This window comes from Cyclopterus lumpus, chromosome 1 (assembly GCF_009769545.1).
Source record: "Cyclopterus lumpus isolate fCycLum1 chromosome 1, fCycLum1.pri, whole genome shotgun sequence".
Taxonomy (NCBI): domain Eukaryota; kingdom Metazoa; phylum Chordata; class Actinopteri; order Perciformes; family Cyclopteridae; genus Cyclopterus; species Cyclopterus lumpus.
The window spans coordinates 14,673,407-14,696,526 of record NC_046966.1 but is presented as its reverse complement, the minus strand read 5'-3'; the positions used below and the strand labels follow the sequence as shown (position 1 = coordinate 14,696,526).

Sequence of the window (23,120 nt, the reverse complement as noted above, 5' to 3'; positions counted from 1 at the left end):
AGATAAAACAGCCAGGCTGCTTCTCTTTTTTGTCTAATTATAAGAGTTTGACTTCAGGGTAATTTTCTTCTGAGTAAGAGTGCAGACGTTTAAAGCTAAAATGGAATTCGGGGAAGTTTGTGTTAATGTAGGAGGATTAAAACTATTTAAGGACTCAAAGAGAATATGTTTTGACACATCCCCCATGAACAAAAAATAACCATATAGGAAAATGGTTATGGAACTGCATTTAGACGGCCCTGCTTTTGCCCAAACTGTGTGTTTCTGAAGTCTCATATTGACCATAAAACCGACCTGCCCAACAGAGTTTACTCAGCCATTCGAGACAGAAGTCATAAAGCAGTCCAGTCAAAATGAGAGGCTTCTGGTGACATCTGCTGACTGAATTATAAGTGAATGAGTCAATGTGATAGCCAAAACTGAATGAGATCCATGCTGAGGTGTTTTAACTGGAACAACCACACTGTACACTGACTTTAAGAGCAACAAAGGAATCAAATAAAGTTTGAATCATGAAACCTTAGTAGGCTACATGTCAGGTTGACAAACTGGAATTTGAATCTAAATGAGTTTTTATTGTTTTTGTTATTGTTGTTTATTGAAAGAGTTTAGCCCACAAATGGAGAAAGAATACAAGATACATGTAGATAAATGTGTGAAGATCATTTTAACCGGACAGCAAAAGGGAAGTAATCAGAATAAAGTAACATGAAATGTGCATTATACACACTGGTGTACCCTTCACACTGGATGTTTTGCATTTCAGGTCACAATTGGATGGTGAAATAGTTTGTAATTGTTGCCCTGCTATTCTGTGGAAGTCCTGAAGGTGGTGCTGTTAAAGCAAACGTGATGAAGAAATAGAGATGCAGCCAGCGGTTTTGACTGATTGATCGACATGTTTCAATAATCTAATTTATATATATATATATATATATAATACCACGCCTTTAGGTACAATATTGTCACATTTCAAAATAATGTCAGTCTGAAATGTGCGACGAAAAAGGTGTCGATGTAAAAATATAAAAAACAACTTGCTACCTTGGCTGTGACTTATTCTGAACCACAAGAGCAAGTCTGAGCATGCGCACTGCATCGGTTCTATGGGGACGGGGAGGACATCACGGAAAAAACGTAGCAGCAGCACCACAAACCCCACGCCGAGATTTCGTCTCTCCGCTGCGCTGAAAGTGCGCGACGAAAGCGGCCCACGGCGATGCCCGGTGTGGCGTTAACGTGCGGGACGACCACTTGACAGGCCCGGGCGAGGTCTGAGCCGCTGCCGGGAGGGGAAATACATTTCTTCGTATGGGAGCAGCATGCGGGAAATGGTTGGAGGTTGCTGCGTGTGTTCAGACGAGCGAGGCTGGGCTGAGAACCCCCTGGTTTACTGTGATGGACACGGCTGCAGCGTCGCCGTTCACCAAGGTAACGTTAGCCGCCGTTGGAGCGTAATTACGGGGCAGCCAGAGGTGCTAGTGTGGTCGGCAGGTTTCTTAGTAGGTCCATCGCTGTCTACGTGCGTGTTTCTGTGTGTGTGTGTGTGTGTGGGAGGGGTAGGTAGGCGTGCTGTTTGTTGTTTCCGCTCCGCACAGGGCCAAGCAGCAAAGTGTGACACGGAGGCTGGATGGCGCCTTGACTGCACTTCAGGTCCGTGTACGTGCGTGTGCGCGCGTGTCTGGCCCGGTTGGATTCACGACACACTGCAAGAGGCGTGTTTTTGCGACAAAACAGACCCGGCCGGCGAGGCCCGTCGGTTCGGACATTATGTTGCCTTGTGTCCACTGTCTTTGTGGCTTTAATGAGACAAAACAAGTGCAGCTGTTAACTTCGAGGATCCTATTTATGAGCAGAAATCAGCCCGCCACTAATTGTTGGACCGACTCCGGGGAGCTAACTGGAGATTTATGCCTGGCTGACTTTCCTCATCTGCAGTTATGTTTTTTGAAGCAGAGATGACTTCGTTCCTGTAAAGTCAGCGAAAGTGCTTAAATGTAATAAAGAAAGATTAGTTGGAAGCTACCACAGCAGGCTGAGCTGAGGGCTGTCTTCTTAGTCTTTCATATTCAATCTTTAAATAAAAGTTCCAACTGGATTATGAATATATTTTTTTAATAATATTATCTGACCAAGAGGACAGCAGCACTTAACATTATTGATTCAACAACACAATATAAAAGATATGTGTAAATTACATTACAGTAGAAAATGGAGACGATAAGAATGTGAAAGGAAAAACTTGGCAGTATCTAAATATGTGTTAGTCATGGATGTGTGTCGGAGAATTTCAGAAGTCCATGTATCAAAAATAGTATAATTAACCTGTTGTGTGTGTGTGTGTGTGTGTGTGTGTGTGTGTGTGTGTGTGTTTCCATCCCAGCATGTTATGGCATAGTCCAGGTTCCCACCGGTCCGTGGTTCTGTCGGAAGTGTGAATCGCAGGAGAGGGCGGCACGTGTGGTGAGTATGCCAACACACAACATGACATAAAGCACATCCATCCATTCCTGCTTCACCCGTCAGGGTTGATGCTACTCTCACAACAAGCTCTGCTGTCTCCTGTCCCGTCTCAGAGGTGTGAGCTGTGTCCCCACAAAGATGGTGCCCTCAAGAGGACAGACAGTGGAGGTAAATCTCACTCCAGCTGTTTCTCTGAGTGTACTGAACAGATTTCCACTTCATTCATAAAAAAACCTCATTGTGTCATTGATCCACTGCCGATCTCTCCGTCAGGCTGGGCACATGTTGTGTGCGCGCTCTACATCCCTGAGGTTCAGTTTGCCAACGTCCTCACCATGGAGCCCATCATCCTGCAGTACGTCCCGCATGAGAGATACATCAAGGTACTCAAACACACACACACACACACACACACACACTATTGATTGGATAAAATCTGTAACACATAGTAAAGTTTTTAGCCTCCAGGCCTTCATCGGGGTCTGGTGCCATATCTCAAAACATATATTGAGGATACATAAATGTTTCTTTTTAGTATTTCTGGACGGCCAGAGAACGGGATACACATGTTATCTGTGAAACGCACATAAAAACATCCTTTAGCAGAGATGACAAGCATCTATGACCGAGTATCAAACATCAATACTTTCGAACTAAACATTGTCACATATTAGCTGTACTTGTTTATTCATGCAATGTTCTCATACAGATGTTTGATTAGTATAATTTTGTATCTTGTTTTCCGAAGTGATTTTCTATTAAACATGTGTTTAGAAGTAAGGTTTTGGAAAGCGTATAGTCTTGGTATCTGTAATCAAACTCTTGTATTGGCGCTTGTACTTCAGCCCCAATTGTCACAACTAATTTGAGAGTAATTACAATAAACCTTTCAAATGGGGATAGCTACCAATAACTAGCAGGGAAAACTAAAGGGCTGTACTCTTCCTGCTTTTGTTGAAACAGTTCCTTTGTGCCCTAAAACAAACCTAAATGTATCCAGAGAGAATGGCATAGTGAAAGCAATGATTATAGAAACTTATCTAAATGCAGAAGTAGTCATTATTCTATAGCTATCTAAATCATCTTTTATTTCATAATGATAAGTTAAATCAAAAAACTTTGTCGAAACAATGACTATTTCCACTTTCAAGCTCAGTTGGAAATATAACATAATATCGGCTTTGGTGTCAGTCCCTTAAAACTGAAAAGCAGTGTCTTTGTTTTAGGAAACACTTTTATTCTGCCGTGTCACAAATCCCACAGAGAGAAATCCATCATAAAAGAAATCATGAGCAGTTTCTCAACCAATGACAGTAGCTACAACAAACGCGGCTTTTAAGTCATCTGGGAAACAGCATAACTCTTATTCCTCCTTTAACTGGAAAAACTGTCGCTCACTCCTGCTCTCTGGAGGGTGGTAAAAGTCATTCTGGGAAACGTGGGAGATTTTCATCTTAAATAGACAGTTCACCTCAAAATCAAAAATAGTGCGTGTGTGCGTGTGCGTGTGCGTGTGTGTGTGTGTGTGTGTGTGTGTGTGTGCGTGTGTATGTGTGTGTTTCATTCTGCATACTGACACAAAATATACAGATGCAGTCATACCACTTATGGACAAAAGGCTGAACATATCCATCATCATATAAACAGTCATGCTTAGATATTCAGAAGGGCTACTGAAATATTCTGCTATTGTGTATTTATTTCACTTTAAGTAAACCGTTAAACCACAAAGACCATTTCAGCATTATCATACATCTTGTCTGTTAAGTCTTTGGTGGACTGTGTTTAGCAGAAGTAGTGAGCGCTGGTGTATCCAGCATGCACCAGAGCAGGCATTTTGAAAGCAATGCACATTACAAAGAAATCAATATTTGACGCATGTACTCATTACTCTTAGCAGCCAGTGCTGACGTGCTGTGTGTATGTAATGTTAGTGTGTCTGTGTGCATGCCTGCATATAAATGTACACATGTGAGTGTTTGAGTGCCTGGTTTCATATTACTGTGTCAGCTACAGTAAATTGCATGCAGCTTTCCCTGTCGGAGCCATTCTCCAGATTTTGCTGCCTGCATTCCTAGACAGCGTTACAATGGACAGTGAAAACTTGAGAAGCCACTCTTCTTTTTACACGCTTGTTATAGTTATGTCAACGGCCTTTCTTTACATAGCCGACATCCTCTGAGGGAAACCGAGAGCAGAGTAAGGATGTGAGGAGTCAAGGAAGACAGAGGACAGGGAAAAGAAAAGGCAAAACAGAGAGGGCTGAAGCAAAAAGGTAAAGAGCCCGCTGTTCCTTTGTCCTGCACCTGTTGCTAGGCCTCTCCTGCCCCCCACCAGCAGTCTGCCCCGCTTACTGGGGAAAAGCTGAGGAAGAAGTACAAAAGCTCTGTGTGCGTGTGTGTGTGTGTGCGTGTGTGTGTGTGTGTGTGTGTGCGCAATAATAACTTGTCAGTGAAGACTGATGAGGCAAGGATTCCAGCCTTGAGCTCTAAAATTAATAATTTTTAAAAAACATTTAGTTTTTGTTTCGCTGCATCAATGCAATTTAAACTAAAAGGAAATGATGAGGAATGAAGGTGACAAAGAAAGGAAATACATTTTAGAATTTAGTAGCATCCTAATACAAAAACGTCAAAGTAAAAGCTCTCTTGAAAACAAATGCACAACTGGTCACAAGCTCTTGAGTGTCAGCTTTGTTTTCATTCAACCTTCCTGAACATCTGGTGAACAGTGTTGCTGTCCAAAGCGTGAAGGACTGAGCTAACTGCGTTCTGTTTGAAAGCTGTTGTCTTGACAAGCCAAACTTCCTGACCTTTTACAGTATAGCTGCGACTGGCCTCAAAGTAAAGAGAAGTAAACATCCCTGCAATAAATCATGATGGTTTTCTTAAATAGCCAAATAAAATGAATGAATGAGCGGTAGTCAGCTTTCCACATGAGGCTGCGTGTTTCTTTCAAATGGCAAAGGCTTTGTGTGCACTTTGTTCATCTACAAGGCAATGCAGCACCTGTTAATAATACTAATACCTGTTATGTCTCTGTTCACTCTTCCCTTATTCTCTGCCTTTTTCCTCCTCACCAGACCTGTTATATCTGTGAGGACCATGGGAGAGAGAGCAAGGCGGCCTGTGGAGCCTGCATGACCTGCAACAGACAGGGCTGCAGACAAGCGTTCCATGTCACCTGGTAAGTCTTAAAGTGATAGTAAGTGGTGTTGTATGAGGTACTTATCCATTCTCGGTATATTACCTACATCAGATGATGGTCTGAATAACAGACGGGAGTACCACCATGGAAGCAAAGTAATGTACTGGTGTTGACCGGTGCAGCAACGCATACAAAACTCAATATCAGTTTAAGTGTACAATATATTTAGACTGCGTAACCTTGACACCAGACAGCCCTCTCTGATCTTCAAAGCCACAGACTCTATCGACAAAAACAATATTTTATCTTGCAGAACACAGGAGTCACTGTTCTACTGTTGCTGTTATGATGTGACTGTAATAACCAAAGTCACACAATAACACAAACTACAGTCAAGGCGTTATCTGATTTTAGATGCATATGATTGATTTTACTTGTTGCCTGATGCAATTAGTTGTGAAACTGCCACATAATGAATGGCCTGCTGCAGTCCACAGTTGGCCTCAAACTGCTGATATATTTCCCTAAACTGTATTTGTTTGCACTACTTTTCCCACTCAACCACCCTACATCCCTCCTTACATTTGTATGTCTTTGCTTTGTGCCTTAATTATTATAATATGTATTATAATGTGTTAGCAACAGCTAATTCCTATCACAATGCATCAATTAAACTCAACCCTGAAATATTATACAGCACAGATGTCTGTCTGCAGAGATCTGACATTTGATCCATCCTGTCTTGATCAATGACAGAAGCTTGTGTGTGTGTTTGCTTGCGTGTGTGTGTGTGTTTGCGTGCGTGCATGTGCCCGCCCTCCTGTTTCCCCTCCTGTCTGACCCTGTGACGCCCTGCGTTCAGTGCTCAGATGGCAGGTCTGCTGTGCGAGGAGGAAGGCCCAGAAGCTGACAACGTGAAATACTGCGGTTACTGCAAGCACCACTACAACAAAATGGTAAGATGAACAACAGTCTAAAGGCGGCAAAAATAGTTGCAGATACAACAAAAAAGAGTTAATGACATTTTAACAGTTATTGCTGAAAATGGTAGCAGCTAAAAACATCAGAGATAAATGTCTACCCATCGTACCCTCTTAATAATAATAATAATAATGCATTTAATTTATATAGCGCTTTTCATAGTACTCAAAGACACTTAAATGCTCTGTGAAGTGGTAACTGCCAGGTAACAGTAAACCCAACTGCTAAACACTTTATTACCACCTCCTCAAACAAGTAGTTTCTCAGCCGCCTAATAATCAAACAGTCGGCATCAGTTGCATCTTGTTTTCACTTCATTGTAAAGTCTGGCTTGTGACTGACTCATCCGTCCCATCAACATCATGTTCATTCGCCACAGAAGCTGCGGTTATGTCTGCAAAGAAAATTCAACTGCAGTTTCTTGTGTCCTTATGAGCAGTGGGATGTTGCTAATTCTTTAATTTGACTTAAACAGCCTGTTTAGTTGTGTTGATTTCATCCATCCTTGATGACATTTTTGTGACCCTGACATGGGGATGGGATTAGAGAACCAGTTCTAAATTGGCTGATCCATCGGTAAAGCATGCCTCCGAGGTTATCAATTGAGTTATGTATTTTTCCATTTACAGTTGCGCATTGCAAAAGCTCATGCAACATGACGTCAAATTTGCAGTGTGTCACATTAATTAGGCTACGTAGATGTACATCCTCCACAGTTTCATAATGACCTGAAAATATTTGTACAATTGTAAACTGGTGGAGTCTGCTCGGGATTCAACTTGGTGGGTTAGGGACGGCCCGTCGTGGGACCTCTACCTGGGGCTTGCCTGGCCTTGCCGGTTGCATTTCCTCCGTGGCGGTGTGCCACGACCGGCTATATTTCGGTTTGAAATGGCCTTGGGTGATAGATGCCCCAAAGCTTTTAAGTTTAATTTGGTCTTGAGGCCATGCCTCGTTTTTCTTGTTCCAATTTTACAGCAGAAGAAGTTGCGCTCCAGTGAAAATACAAGTAGCTCCTTCAGTCATGCCCGGGCGCGCTCCAGCTCTCCACCACAAGACAAACATCACCACCACAGACAGAGGAAGGTAAGCCTGAGTGTTGATGGGTGTCACTGTAAGGGCCAAGTACCAAAGGTGTGCATTGAATATCTGGTCAGATTTGTAGTCGTGTTTTCACCAGTAAGCTTCCAATATAAATCAAAACTTTGCCAGTTTTCACCAATTTTACAAAGGTGATGTTCTTCTCTGTCTGCTTGTGTTAAAGCAACATTGTCATTTGATGACTTTTGCTGATACTTTTTCTTTTTTTTCTAAGTGTTTTGTAGTTTTAAATTTCAAGGTTTTTAAAATGTAAGTTTGGTACTTGAGTAATTATGGTTGTGTGTATGCTTGTTTGTGTCTTTGTTTGTACGAGTGGCTAGTGTGTGCCTCGTAGGACCTGGTTTGACTCTTAACACACCTGAGTCCTGTGTATTCATATGTATTCAGAGTCATAAGGACAAGATTCGACAAAAAGAGCGCCACAAGAAGTCCTCTGACAGCCTGGGCTCTTCAGTGACGACCAGCAGTATAGAAAAGGTATGAAAAGCCAAACCCACAAGATGACTTGTGACATACTGGGAACTTTGACAAGTAGTTGAGCTAATGTGGTTATAACCTGTGTGTTTTGGTAAAGATATCCTCCAGTCACCACAGCAGCAAGGACAGTGAAGGAAAGTCCAAGAAGCTGAGCTCACACAGTCACGGTCATCGCAGTAAGAAGACGGGAAGCACTGGCAAGAGCTGCTCCTCCTCCTCGTGCTCCTCTAGTCCCTTCAACACAGGTACAATGTGCACAATTTGCAGAATGAATGAGGAGAGAGTGAACTGCTGACACAGTGACGTAAAGACCAATAAAAGCAGTTTATTTGAATTCGACTATCACTTTGTGTTTCTATGGGAGGTGGCTCGTTGTCTTCCGCGCAGGATTTCCATCCGTTCTCATCCTCACGCCTGGAGCGTGAACACGAGCAAGGGGCGGACGACCACAGTGGTGAGGAGCGGAAGGAGCGCCACAGGAGGCCAGCTTTCCAGGAGGAGGAGAACGAAAAGGACGATGAAAAGGAGGAGGACAAAGATGGGGAGGAGGAGGACAGTAAATACCAGAAACCACCAGCTTTGACTCCTGCTGATGGCCCACTGGCGGGGTCACAGGGTCTTGACAGGTCGGAGGGCAACTCAAGCCCTTTTGAGAACAAGGTCACTATTTCCACCTTTGGGTCCATCATGCGCATTACCTCTTCGTCTGGGCTGGGCGGCAGTAGCAAGATCCGGAAGATTTCCTCCTCCGGGGACTACAAGCCCTCCAAGAGTCTTTGTAAACCGTCTCAACTGAGCACGCCGCCCATCCTAGAGGAGGCGGCCCAGGAGGACAAAGCCACGCCTCCACCACTTCCCAGAGAGAGGAGGCACCGCGGCAACAAGAAGAGCAGCCACGGTCCAGGGCGGCCACGGGGCAGCAAGAACCGAGAGAGGAGGGAAGAGGAGCATCACCACCATCATCACCGCGCAGTGCTGCCCCCTCCAGGCTTAACCTCCTCGCTCTACCCGAGCCCATCCTCCATCCCTCACCCCGCCTTTCCCTCCACGCTCCCTCCCACAGCCATCTCATCTTCTTCCTCTTCTTTCTCCTCCTCCTCCTCCTCCTCCTCCGCCGGCATTTTTTCGACAAGCCGTGGCAACTCTCTGCTCAGCTCTGGTGAGTCTGAGTGAGTGAGTGAGTGAGTGAGTGAGTGGGTGTGTGTGTGGTAGCCCTCTAGCTTCGTGTGTGTGTGTGTGTGTGTGTGTGTGTGTGTGTGTGTGTGTGTGTGTGTGTGTGTGTGTGTGTGTGTGTGTGTGTGTGTGTGTGTGTGTGTGTGTGTGTGTGTGTGTGTGTGTGTGTGTGTGTGTGTGTGTGTGTGTGTGTGTGTGTGTGTGTGTGTGTGTGTGTGTGTGTGTGTGTGTGTGTGTGTGTGTGTGTGTGTGTGTGTGTGTGTGTGTGTGTGTGTGTGTGTGTGTGTGTGTGTGTGTGTGTGTGTGTGTGTGTGTGTGTGTGTGTGTGGAAAAAAAAAAAAACACTTTGGTGTGTTCATTTGCAACTTGATTCTAAAGTGGTGAAATGTTTCCATTTCACATGTGCCATGACGGCACCACAGTAGCACATGTGACTGTTTCTCATACACAGGGTTTTAAAATGAAGACTACCTAGATAGTGTTTTTTATGAGTGCTGCACATATCTCTGAGTGCTAGATTTCCTGCCCTACTTACAGATTGATTCTCTTGTGTGCACATGTGTTGTCTATTGGGGGTCTTCTAATGTCTAAAATGAAAATAGTAATAAATATCTTTTGTCCATACCTCAGGTATCTACTCCAGTCTAAAGGACCCTCTTGCACTGGGCGGGGGTGTCTGCAGTACCCCTCTCTCCCTGGGTGGAGGGGTGTGTAACACCTCCTTGTCCCTGGGAGGTGGCATGTGTAGCACCCCTCTCTCCTCAGGACTCCTTACTTCCCACGTCTCCTCACTTTCACTTCCGTCAGTCAACGCTGTCTCAAACACACAGGTAGTCAGCGTTAAGGGGGATATGTTTTGTACACTTGTTATCAGTACCACTGCATAGCTGCCATGCCTGGTATTTATCTGTTGTATCTGGTATGTTGTGGTATTTATTAGCACACTATAATTGCAGAGCTGAAACCATTTGTCAATTCATTATTTAGCTGATCCACAGAAGCACAATTTGCAACTATTTTGACAATCGATGAATCATCATTTAATTATTTGTCAAGCCCAAAAAAAGGTTCAATTTTATCGTTTGTGAAGATTACCTGCTTTTTTTGGTCATATATGTCAGTTAAAAGGATTTGGACAGTCAGTTGGATGAATTGAGCAACATCTCCTTTGGCTCTGGGATATTATAATAACAGTTTTCTGACTTTCTGATTTTCTTATTATTTATTTTTGTAGACAAAACAATGTAATAAATTAATGTTATTTTGTCACTCTTCTGTGCACCTGCTGTTCTTCGTTGTATAAAAATATGTATTTTTTGGCCAGATGTTGACGTTCACTGTCTCATAGGTCCATCCAGGTTCCAGCACAAGCTATAGCCTGACCTCCACGCAGCCATTCGCCAGCAGTCTCTCCACGGCCCTGACGCTGCCGCCACTACTGACACAAGCCCAGACCTCACTGCCAGGTGAGCGGGAGATCAGGGTTCAGAGATCAACATTATTTATTTGCATTTGTTAAGAAACTAACGCTAGTTTTAGATTAGCTTCCTAAAAAATGCCTCTTCAGAGACATTCATTCCTCCCTTTGTCAGAATCCTGCAAGCATTTAATCTCTTCATTTTGTACCATCTTTCATTGAATACAAGTATAAGTAAAGTTCACGACTCTTTGTTCCAATTTTCAGAGTCCGACCTCGATGACTGTCGCTTCCCGTGTCAGGGGAACTCACCGAGAGAGAGTCTTTTTTCACAGTATGTCTTATTTCATTTAATTAATGCAAAATCATGGACATTACATGATTTTAAATCCTTACTGAAAATAAACAAGTAAGTAGTGAAACATGTCTCTTTGATCCATCAAAGAAAACATCATTTGGATAAAATGTCCATGTACTGTAGCTGTTGTCAGATCAGTTTCTATTTCTGTTACCAGTAACAGGAAACAGGAAACAGGAGGCAAATAGCAGCTGGTTAACTAACAAAGTGACTGCGTGGATTAGAAAGAAATACTAACCACAGCCACAGGGTTTTGCTGGTAGTTTCCCAACGTGGCTGCAGTGATGACTTCTTCTTTCTTTCTGACTCCTTGTTGGGTTTCTTCTTCTCCTTCGTAGGTCTCCTATGAGCTTTCTTCCTCTTCTGTTTGAGCAGAGGGACGGGTTGAGTGCAGGAGTCAGAGCCCGCCCTGAGAACGTCCCTCCAGCCAGCTCCCACATCGAGCTCCTGCTGGAGAAACACGGCAATGGAGAGATGGGAGTCAACAGTGAGTGACATGGACCAGTGGTTACCACGTGATTCCAAGACAAAACTCAAAACATAATTAGTTAATTTTTCCTAAATTACGGGGTACTTTGATCTTGTCAGGTCTCAGGAAAAATAATTTAAAATCAAACAATTTGATTTGGGGAAATCATTTCTCAGCTAGTGGTCACAATAAACTAGGCTTTTTACAAAAACAAACGGTGCAGTTCTCTTCGTGAGAACATGGCCTGGTACTATTCAGTAGGGCTGTACACAAAAGTTTGAAGCTTCATTCATAACATTGACATTCAAATTCTAAATTTGTTTGCACATTCATTCTGTTTAAAACCGGTATTTCAGGACAGTTTGCAAATAAAGATTAGGCTACTCTAATATTAGTATACAGGATTCCTGCGAATCCTTTTAAATAATCTTGAAAGCCATTGAATTCATTAATGAAAAGATAAGGCCTTAGTTGGTATTAAAATGTCCTCAATCAATCTTTCAAAAGTCTTAGAAATGCTCAAACTTTGGAAGTAGGATTATATTATGTCAAACCAATTAGTCACATTTATTTTTTACATAATGTACAGATTGCCTCTCACATTAATGTCATACAGATCAGAAAAGGGTAACAATAAAAAAAACTCTAATAATTATTAAGTTGGTCTTAATTTAGAGTAGTATGTAAAAGTTGTAAAGTCCTAAATCTAATTAGCATTAAACTGTAGGAACCCAGAGTCTTTTACCATTTGTAGAATTATACTTCCAGTGATGGCTGTGTGGTAGTAATGCACTGACTTGTTATCACTGGTTTAGGCAGGCGGTTAACAAAGTAGCGTTCTGAGTTAGTTATTAATAACTTACAGAGGTGGATGGTGGACTATTGCACGCAACTCTCTTTCCCTCTCTGTCTGCTCAGTCCACACCGCAGACTGTAAAGACTGCATGTCAGGCCAGTTTGGCACAAATGTTCACTTGGACTCTAGGATGAACTGGTAAGAAAATGGAGGTCAAGGGTCATTGTGACCTCACAAAACATGTTTTTTTTGGCCATAACTCAAGAATATATATGGTCATTATGAGAATTTCACACACATGTCTAAATAAGTGATGACATTTTGGGCAGACATGAATGTAAACTGCAACTAAAATATGACGCCAGACATTCCTAGCTTCTTTAGAAAACATCAATAGAAGCTTTGAATGTAAGAACAAAATGACATTTGGTACAAACCTGCTATTGATGATGAATGTGCCTGTAGACTCTCTTTTGGGACAGAAAAGAGCACAGCAAGAGATGGCATGCTGTAACAATATTAAAAACTGCTTTGTTTCTCATGTTCCTTATCAACATTTAATTCATGTTGTGCTCTCTCCTGCTCACTGGCTCTTGCTCACTCACTTTTTCTCTGGTGACATCATCTGCTGACCCTTGCTTTTTTAAATCTATTTTTACTCTTTCTTTTTTTTCTCCACCCAGTGATGTCACACTGTTTTTTTTCCCTCTATTCTTTCTACTATTGTCTTTCTGTTTTACCACTGTTGCCACATCTGACCCCTGACGTGGACACTTCTTTCCTCCCCAGCCCTCTTAACATCTCTTAACTGTCCATTTTTATGCATCTTAGCCTCCTATCCTCTGTAAATGGAAAAGCGCTGCAGTATGCACCTTAAATATATTACTCTCTACCCCAGGGGAGGTCTCTTTGGACTACTGAGTGTTAACTGCTGTTTCACTCTGCAGAAATGAGAAAGAAGTGTGTTTGTTCTCCCAGTCTGTGATGCAGGGCACGCTGCACTGATAGCTCCATAGAAAATCAATTGGAAAGCATTTAGAGGATGGGGTTGAATTCCTAGTTCAGACCTGATGGCACTGCTGTGAAATAACACTAAGTATAAAAGCAAGTCCAGGAACCACCAGTTAATGTCAGCGCTTTCTATTCCAGATTGTTTAAATCATAAAACCTCAGTTGTGTCTCAATTGTACATCTTTGACAATAGTTAATTGAACGATTTGGTGGAGTTACACATGTTTGTTTCAGAACTATTTTATCTAGGGATGGTGTGGATTTTCTAAAATAGTATTTTAAAATTAATTACAGTAGCAGCAACCGTAAGCGTGTAATAATGGTATTACATTGAAACTGCCAACGTTTAAAGCCCATATATACCTGTAGTCCACCATTATACCAAGGTCTTTCTACATCAGGGGTCATCAACTACATTTGTCTAAGGGACAGAATCTTTCTAAGCACACAGTGGGGGTGTGACTTTAAAATACAATATATATATATATATATATATATATATCATTATTTAGTCTATTGATTAATTTGTTCTTGTTCTTACAAAATGTATGTTATTGTTATTAGCCCCTATCAGTGTGGTACAGATTCCTAAAAAAAAACTCAGTGATGGTTAAATTCTGTAATTATGTAAGCATGTGGACAAAATAATTAATGAAACAAAATGTTAAATAAGATCTGTGAGTTAGTTGCCATTTTTGCATCAATATTAGCTTCCCCTATCCTCGGCCACTGTTATTCAGTGCACAACCAACAAAGCACGCACAGCTCTGTGATTGAGAGAGCCTACATTGACATGTCAGACACTTATTGGCCCCCTCTATGGGATGGATATTTCTGCATGCATTAGAATGTTTAATCAAAACTAATTTATCCTGATGCATACATTAAATTAATAGGAATATTAAAAAATCGGTTCTGGGTAACATGTTTATTGACTTCAACAACATACTTTAAATTAGGACAGATACAAAATAATTTAGAATTGTTAACAGATTTAAAGAAAAATATGTAGTCCCATATACAGTATTATGTTTATTACCAGTTATTTTGACCTCATGGAAAAGGCTGAATGTATTCAGTGGATATTTCATAGTTAAAAAATATTAGTCATCACCACTGGTTAATCAGCTATACAATACATTTCAGAATACATTAGTGTCAACATGATTCATGGATGCAAGTATTGACAAGGTGGCTGGCATCTATTCAATTGGATTCTTTCTCCTCAAAATTATAAGCAGAGCATCTCAGATTAAGTATCTAGTGGTCTTCCCATGCATGTTGTATTCCAACTCATTTACAGACTACAGTCAAATATTGGAAGCAGACCTCCACTGAAATGCGGTTTCTGTATGACAACATGTCTGTCCTTCCTGCTTCTTGTAGTTGTGGAGATGCTCCAGTCGCTCCACTCGCTGCAGCAGGAGAACCAGCGCCTCCAGGACCAGATCCTCAGCCTGACGGTCAAGAAAGAGCGGCTGCAGCTTCTCAACACAGATCTGGCCGTGTCTTTCCCGCCACACATTCATTCCGCCTACGGCCCCATGCACACCTCTGCCCAGATCAACTTCCTGTCATCCACCCACGGTGAGTTTCTTTATATCCTCTACCCACTTTCATATCAAAACCTTAGGACACATACTATTGCCATAATGTCAGGTAGTACACGCTATTTCCTCCTTCCTCCCCTCACAACAGTCACCTGTATGTAGCAATTTAAAATATCAGTGTAACACATCGCATGCAGCAAAACTATTCATATTGGCAGCGATGCAAATTTGCAATAGTTGCGACACTCAACAAAAGATTGGAGGTGGGTCATGAAAGTACAAACACTGTAAAAACAAAATATGACGTGCTAATTAAACATACACAAAAAAAGAAATGCCCCTGGTGTAAAAAGGCCTTTACTATTACAGGTAGTTAAATCATGAGAGACAAGTCGGATGAAGAAAAGATCATTGTTTATTATTAACATATGATATTTTAAGTCTTTGGAATCTAGATTGAGATTTGTAATATAAGGGTGTCTGCCCTGAGCAGCAGCAAGATAAAGCCCCCCGTGGAGTCCAGACACTGGTGGTGGTGGATGATGAGGCTGAAATTTAAAAAAGAGACTTCAGCAAGTTGATAGGCTAATTATGTAATTGTTTTGTTGTGCTCTTGGATAGCGGAGACCAGTACTAGCTAGCAATGGCTAATGGTCAGCGGTGACCTGAGAAGCAACAGTTTGAGTTTAGACAATGTGGCTAATCTACTAGAATAACAGGCAGGAAATGATATGATTATGGCTCAGCACTAAATCTCTACCTGCCATTTTTAACGAATCATATATCACTCATAAGATATGATTGGATTTAATCAAAAGAGGTCCGCAGTGACCTGAGGATTAGCAATGCGAAGGACACCGCTTCGATGTACATGACAAGACATTTCCCCCTGGGGATGAATAAAGTATAATCTAATCTAATCTAATGACGCCACTTTAAGAATACAATGATTGTTTACAGAAGCAATGAAAATGTAGCAGAAAGCCTATGACAACATTTTTGGGAAAATGAACAACTTGTAAAAAATAAAATGGATAGGACGCTATGTACAGATAAGACGATATAACACCACTTACCCAATGCAATTTATGTGAACACACATATCAGAAAACAGGGCAAATTTAAAGAGGTATGGGTAGAGCCTAAACATTTAATGTATCTATGGTTATTGTACAGAGCAGGTCAAGATGGAAAGCATGTGAGGTCACAAAACTTCAATGCAATGCCTGGGGTTATGATGGATCACAATTCAATGGATGTAAATATTTAACTAGCCTTTATTTAACTATAAAACCTATTTTACGGTGAGATCCAGCCAAGACAAAGTCAAACGGCACAGGAAAGGGGAGATTGATGATGAAGGAGGATGATATGAAGCAAAGGGCCCTGATTGGATTCCAACCAGGGCTGCTGCGGTAAGACTCAGCTTTGTTGCACGAGGTGGCCCGACCATGTGAGCCATCCCGGCACCCCAGACTATTTTGTGATCCTACTATACACATGAAAGATTTGTGACTATCTACTTCGACACTATTACTGTGACAAATCGGACCACAGACAGACAACAAGACAGACAGGCAGACCAGCAACTGTACAAGTACTCAAGAAATTGCCTCCAGGGTGTCATATTTTCCATGATGACGCACAAGGTGAAAACAATACCAGACACACATTAAGGCGGCTGGTAATGAGTACTTTAAAATATAATATAATATCTATTATAATATATTTTTTACACTTTTGATGATCTGAACGAGTGTGCAGCGATGTATCTGTGAAGCAAAGACTCCACCGCCAGTTAAATACACATCTATATATAGAATCTGAGGGTGGTACATCTACAAAGCAAACACCGCCGCTGCCTGTCAAGTGAAAGATTGCAATGAAGACTGGAGTGGCAGCTAACTGCGTGATGCCTTCTTGAAGAGGAATACTCGCATTGAGGAATGCTGACGACTGGTTTAGGCATGAGTGAGACTTTGTGTTTCCGTTGCTGGCCCCAGACATGAGAGCCTCCACGGTCTGATATCTGACACGATGCAGATTATGTCAAATCTGGAGCAGACGGAGGCCACGGAAAGACATATGGTTACAATTTCCAGTCAGAAGAAAGCACCGTCACACCATGGAAGAGAGTGGCTGTGATGCCAACTGAGCAGGGTTATTGTGGTTCGTGATGAGGTCAGCAATGACCAGGGCACTTGCTTGAAAGAGGATGGAGTGATCCTGCTTACGGACTTTAAGATCTGAGGTGGATAACATCTGAGCATGTCATGAATAACTACCTTTTGGCATTAAGTACTACCCTTTGCTTGATTGAAAATCTAAACTTAAATCCTAAGTAATAAAACCTAAGTGTTTGAGTTAAAAATCCCAAACAACTGTACTTGTAGTAACGTACCATAAGTGCCATAGGATGGAGACGGCTACATTAAGGTACGGTATGAGAATGTTGCAAGTTGTTCATTTTTACCATGACAATTTCTGCAAGTTTCTCATAAGGGAGCCAGTAGAGGGCTTTTATGGTACAGGACATGTGATTGTAGGTTGTGAGGGCGTGAAGTTTTTCTATGAGAATTCCACACGGCAAACATTGGATATTCTAATACCCTTCGTAAACCGAGGGATTAAATACGTTCTAACTTGTTTGGTTTGAAGTAAAATGAATGCAAAGCGCATGAGGCCGCTGCAACGAGAAGCCGGCGACGAGGGACGCCGGTGAGGCAGAAGCTTAAGGATTTGGGCCCTGTGGTCTGCATGGGTGGTTTGCTGGATTTAGCCGGAGACTGCATGTAGTCGATCAGGTTGTTACCTGCACAGATTGACCTGGTGTAACCGGTGTGATTCCCAGGCAGGGAAACAAGAGGAAGAAGATGTTTTCTCCTCTGCTGAGGAAGTGGACGTCGGCTTGCTCCTACAAACGAGACTGGAAAAAGGTAATGTGGACATTTGCCAATCGCGTCGGTTCGTAATGAAAACACACAGACACCGAGCTGATGGAGAGCGTGCGTAACAGCAGCATGAATGTGCTGAAGGTAGAGAGACAATCCTATTTAAAAGAGACAGCAGCTGGATGCTAGGCTAACGATGTAATTGGGTTGTTGTGCTATTGGTTACCAGCTAATCAGAACAGCTGGGAACATGATTGACAGCCTCGAACAATGACAGCATGTGGATGGTGAAGTGTGATTACTAAGGCATTTTAACATCAGTTTAAAAAAAGCATTTTGTAGTTTTCACCGTGTCTTTGTGTCTCTGTTTTCTTTAGACCCCCTGAGCACCAATAAGAGCCCCCTGTCCAAAAGCTGTTTCCTGAATGACACCTCCTTTGTTACCTCATCTGAGGTGAGAACCTGTAGACCCTTTCTTACCTTGAAAACGCCATACTGAATAGTTCCAAGCCTGAATGCCCTCATGACATTGGCTTTCAGATTTTAAATCAACATTTAAATGCGACTCAGCCTTCTTCTATTCATTCTGTTTTATATCTGGCATTTCTGCACAGTTGAATATGATGTTTGATACAGCACTACTGTAGACTTCAGTGCAACAGCACTGACTTTACATCAAAAGCAAAAGCTGAGAGCTAAATTGCTACAATGTTTTGTCATGCGTTTGTTTCAGGAGCTTCACTCTGGTAGTCCGTCCCGCAGTAGCTCCTCCCTCTCCTTCCAGAGTACTCCTCCTCAGCAGAGCCCTGCCTCCTTTGGCCAGCCCCTGTTGAACGGCCTGAATCGAGGTTTGAGCGATGGCTCGGGGCCCATCAGTCAGGCTGTCGGCTCCTCTTTGCCCACGGTGGGCGGGCTCATGTCGTCCCTGGCAGGAAGTCCTCAGCTGAATATGAACGGCGTGCTGGGCAGTCTGAACGGTGTGATCCAGTCTCCTGTGCAGAACGCCCCTCAGCCCACATTCCCCGCTCTGCGCCCCCAGCCTCCACCGCTCAACCCTCAGGGCTTTCAGCTTCCCAAGAGTTTGAGCCCGTATGTACCAAGTCTGTCTGTAAATCAGCCAAGGAAGAGATACACTTTGAAATGAATTCTTGTTTTGTTTCCGTTGACATTATGTCCGGGATAAGTAAATCTAATGGTTTGGACTGATCAGTGTTGCATCGCCTGGTGTGTAATGTGGCCATGTGTCGTTGCTTGTGTTTCAGGTCTTCTCTCCTGTCAGAGCAGCAGAAGCAGCAGCTTCTTCTCGAGCAACAGCAGCAGCAGCAGCAGCAGCTCCAGCAGTTCCTCACCTCACAGAACTTCACCCCTGTAATGATTCACGCGTTGTCCTATTCTCACCTTTTTTTTCACAATGTACATTTTCTTAAAGATACTAGGTATTATGGCATTATTTGATTTACATAAACTCAGGAAGACAATATGGCTGTAGGCAGATTTAGTTACTTTTGGACAGAGGCTAGAGGTTTCCTCCTCTTTGCAGTCTTTTTGCTAAGCTAAGCACACTGTATGCTGGCTATAGCTTCATACTTAATACACAGACTTCAGAGCAATACTGATCTTTTCATCTAGCAATTAGTATTTTTTCCAAAATGTCAAACTATTCCTTTAATTAAAGTAAATGTAACCCGTGTCCAATTCAACACATTTTGTTTTAATAATTAACCAGAATTAATTAGTCTCATAAGAAAGTAGGGCTCTGCCTTATTTTGTATTCCTCTCCTTAGCGTCCAGACAACATTTATAGTCAAACATGGGACACTAATGATAAGAAACACACTGCTTAAATATTTACTATACAAAAGAGTAAAATGTGAAATATTACATTTTAGGATTATTATTGGGGTAACAATATCTCCAGTAGCTTGAGACTAACTAGCTGCTGAAGTTATGAGTCACTGTGTGACTCCTTTTGAACAACAGGAAACGAGCTACCATGCGTGTTCCTATTTGACTTGCAAACTGGTAAACGTCTGGTGGAGTTTGGAGCCAGTCAGACACTGTGGACGTCTGGTAAACATAGAACTGCTTCTTTCCTTGGTGACTGGTGTTTTAGGGTTTATTTGAGATCATGGGCGGGTATATTCAAGCCACCAGTGAACTGTAAAAACACACAGTAAAAAGGTACAAAGTGGACAACCCAATGAAAACTTCACTTGTTCAGCGGCTCTGGTCTCCCACACACATGTAACATGTTAGGGAGAAGAAACACTTGAAAGGCTGCTTTTTAATAAATATGATTACTAAAGCATACAGATGGACTAACCTTTCCCAGGTTCCTTGAATGTACCATGAATTGGCTGTTTTCTCTCCCCTCCATCTGCCAGGAGCAGCAGGTGATGGTGTGCCAGATGCTGCAGCAGCAGAGACAGAGGGAGCTGCAGCGCCTCACGCTGACGGGAGCACTCTCCTCCACCCCAAACTCACCCATGATCGCCCAGTCACCTAACCTGCTGTCCTCAGCTACAGCCTCGCCCCTACAGAGCGGCCAGGGATGCAGCCTCTTTGGCCTTCTGGACAATGCACTTCACAAGCCTGGGGTGAGTAGTACTGCAGGACTTCTAATTGTGATCCTATTATGTTGAAGTTTTTTTATATTGGAAATTCATTGTGCGATTGTATTTTCAGGCTGCAGGGGACAAAGGTGGAGACAAGAATGGGTGATGTTTCTTGATTTCATAGGAGCAGCTCAAATGAAGTTATGGGGCATCACAGCCCACTTGAAGAACTAAGGTCAACTTACATGACTTCTGAACATTTTTTCTTCTGTCATCTTTATCTTACACCCTCTTATGAATGTATAACAGGATGGACTGAAACATCAAGGTGACATTTTTCATGTTTTTTAATTCTTTATATCAGAGGTTCTTATAGGTTTTTTGTGTAGGCAGCTTTCAGAGAGCATGAATACAGTGGTCTCTTCTTAAATTGCACTAATTTGTTACTAGACCAATGGGGCTGCTTATGAAGGCGGAGCCAGAGTTCCTGCTCATTCCTGCAGGTGCTGTGTAGGCTTTTGGGATAAAGTGAGAATCACAGACGTTGGGCACTTCTTGCAACCTCAACTGTCTTCCTTGATATTGTGTCTTCCCTTTGTGTTAACCCCAAATTTTCATCCAGATCTTCTACATGTTGCAGCTTCTCACAGGCACTTATTGTGTAAAGGATACATATACTGTCATTTCTGATATATGGTTAGTGGCATTTCAACATTAAGCTAGTTATTACCTCAGATGTTTCTGCCACCCATTTTCCATTGTTAATATTTCGTGCTGAGTCATTACCGCAATAGCCTTCACTAGATTTAAATGCCCACCAAAAATAATGATGTTAGCTCTATTGATTCATGTAAATGTAAAAATGGCACTTAGCCTGTGGATCCAAAATGGCGCTATGGTCCACTAGAAACTGGCATCAACAAGAATGTTGAGCACCAGATTTTATTCAAAACCACCTTTGAGAGTTTCTAAAGATGTTTATATCTTCCCAGTTGCTATCGAGATTAAGCAGACAAAACCAAACATTTGGAAATTGTAAGAAATTAATAGTTTTTAAACAAGTGTGCACTTTGCATGTTAGCAAATTAGCCATCAACACAGTACCTTCAGAAGGATGCTCGGTCAGGTCTTTGACAGGTTTTTGATTTATGTGAATATTTTGCACTCCTCTTCCTGAAGTGTCATTTTTTAATGTTACTTCCATACTTGGATATTCCTTTCATGTTCACACCAACTAGATGTTCTTTTAGCAATACTGGATAGATGCCTTAATGATGCTAGATGTACAGAGAAAACATGAGCCCAAAGGCTTACACTCTCTTGTCGTCTTCCTTCTATAGTGTTTTTTTATCTTGGGGTGCATTAGTAAAGTGAAAGCACTCTTCCTAAATACCCATTTATACTTTTGATAGCTGGCTGATGATTTCAAAAGGTGAAATGTGTAAATAGCCGTCTAGTAGTAACTAAAGTGTCAAATGATTTTCTATTGTAATGTTTGTGTTCAGATGCAATGATCTTTAGTTGTTTGTGCTTCAGAGAACTGAGAAACAAGGATTTACAGTCTAGCGTGTACAGCGATGTCATAGGAGACGGCTGGGGACGGCCAAGATGTAAACTATTATTAAAGTTCGGTCGCAACGGTGTGTGATACATAGTGTAGCTGTTATCAGACGGTGTTGTTACTGTTGACCTTCACTGCAGGGCTGTTTGAGCCCATTTCATAACTTAAGCCAACGTAGAGATGAACGTGTCTTTCCTTCCACTTTACTTTATCATATGATGCCTCTGTTTGGCTTAGTTTTACTAACAAAGGATACTCACAAAGTAAGGGATTATTTTATTTTATTTTATCCTGTGTTTCTCACTTGTTTGCAATCTTGAACATGATCTCCCTTACATGTGATATCTTGAGTGCTAGAATATTTAGTTAGCAGCTAATGTAGACGTCATAAAGGAACTTCTAGCAGCGCACTAGTCCGTGATAAATACTGTAGCAATGACAAAAGGAGAATGTTGATTCTGTTGATAAAGACATGAGCCAACACGTTGACATGACTCCAAGTGTCTGCAATTGACCAAGTATGTCCTTATGAGTCACCTCTCAGTTGAGGCAATGTCCAGACACACAACCATGTCCAAGAGAAGTGATGCGAAGGATTTCTGAAGCGGTTTCGTTTTCATGTTGCACTGGGGCGCTTTGGGCCCAACTGTAAATCGTTTTTAGTACCTTTTTCAATTTTGTTGGAATAAGAGTTGTATACTTTAATATGTTTGTGTAAAAACACATTCATTCTTTTTAAGCGCTGAAGTTTGGGTAACCAATGTCGTACTGTGTATCTTTTATGTATTACATTTAAGCACCTGGCTCTGAATGAAGTTTGATGGAGAGGGAATTACCTATTGGGATATGAATTGCATGAAATGCAGTGACGTCTCAGATGTGTTGCTAAATACCAAGTAATAACAATGCATCATTTTGAATGCATTGTTCCCTGGGGAAAAAAAATTAAATTAAATAAGCACTGAATTTTAAAAAAGGACAAGCATGTTGTCATTGTACAGTGTATTTGTTTGAGAGAATTGATCAAAACAAATTTGACATTATTCAGATTTAAAGCCCTGTAAAGTATTTTGATATTTTTGTGTGTAAAATTAAAAAGGACCGATTTAAGACGACTTTTCTTTTGTCAATAAATGTATTTTACTGAGTTGTTTTTTACATTTTCTCTCT

The 23,120-nt window shown here is 41.8% G+C and overlaps 1 protein-coding gene across 3 annotated transcripts; it reads left to right on the top strand.

Moving 5' to 3' along the window:
* Positions 1–1,051: 1,051 nt before the first annotated feature.
* On the top strand, positions 1,052–23,097 carry LOC117736208 (protein AF-17-like). Of its 3 annotated transcripts, none has more exons than XM_034541374.1 (20): positions 1,052–1,431; positions 2,384–2,463; positions 2,577–2,631; positions 2,737–2,846; positions 5,546–5,649; positions 6,473–6,566; positions 7,570–7,677; positions 8,080–8,169; positions 8,267–8,414; positions 8,531–9,328; positions 9,973–10,172; positions 10,691–10,808; positions 11,027–11,093; positions 11,456–11,604; positions 14,780–14,980; positions 18,212–18,288; positions 18,568–18,923; positions 19,097–19,202; positions 20,219–20,431; positions 20,520–23,097. In XM_034541374.1, the coding sequence occupies exons 1-20, from the start codon at positions 1,323–1,325 to the stop codon at positions 20,553–20,555; spliced, it is 3,219 nt and encodes a 1,072-aa protein (XP_034397265.1). In that variant the 5' UTR covers positions 1,052–1,322; the 3' UTR covers positions 20,556–23,097. The 3 variants fall into 3 exon arrangements, with proteins under 3 accessions (XP_034397265.1, XP_034397274.1, XP_034397283.1); XM_034541383.1 differs by having other exon boundaries at positions 1,054–1,431; positions 8,534–9,328; XM_034541392.1 differs by lacking the exons at positions 1,052–1,431; positions 2,384–2,463; positions 2,577–2,631; positions 2,737–2,846 and adding an exon at positions 4,630–4,738.
* The last annotated feature ends 23 nt before the right edge of the window (positions 23,098–23,120 follow it).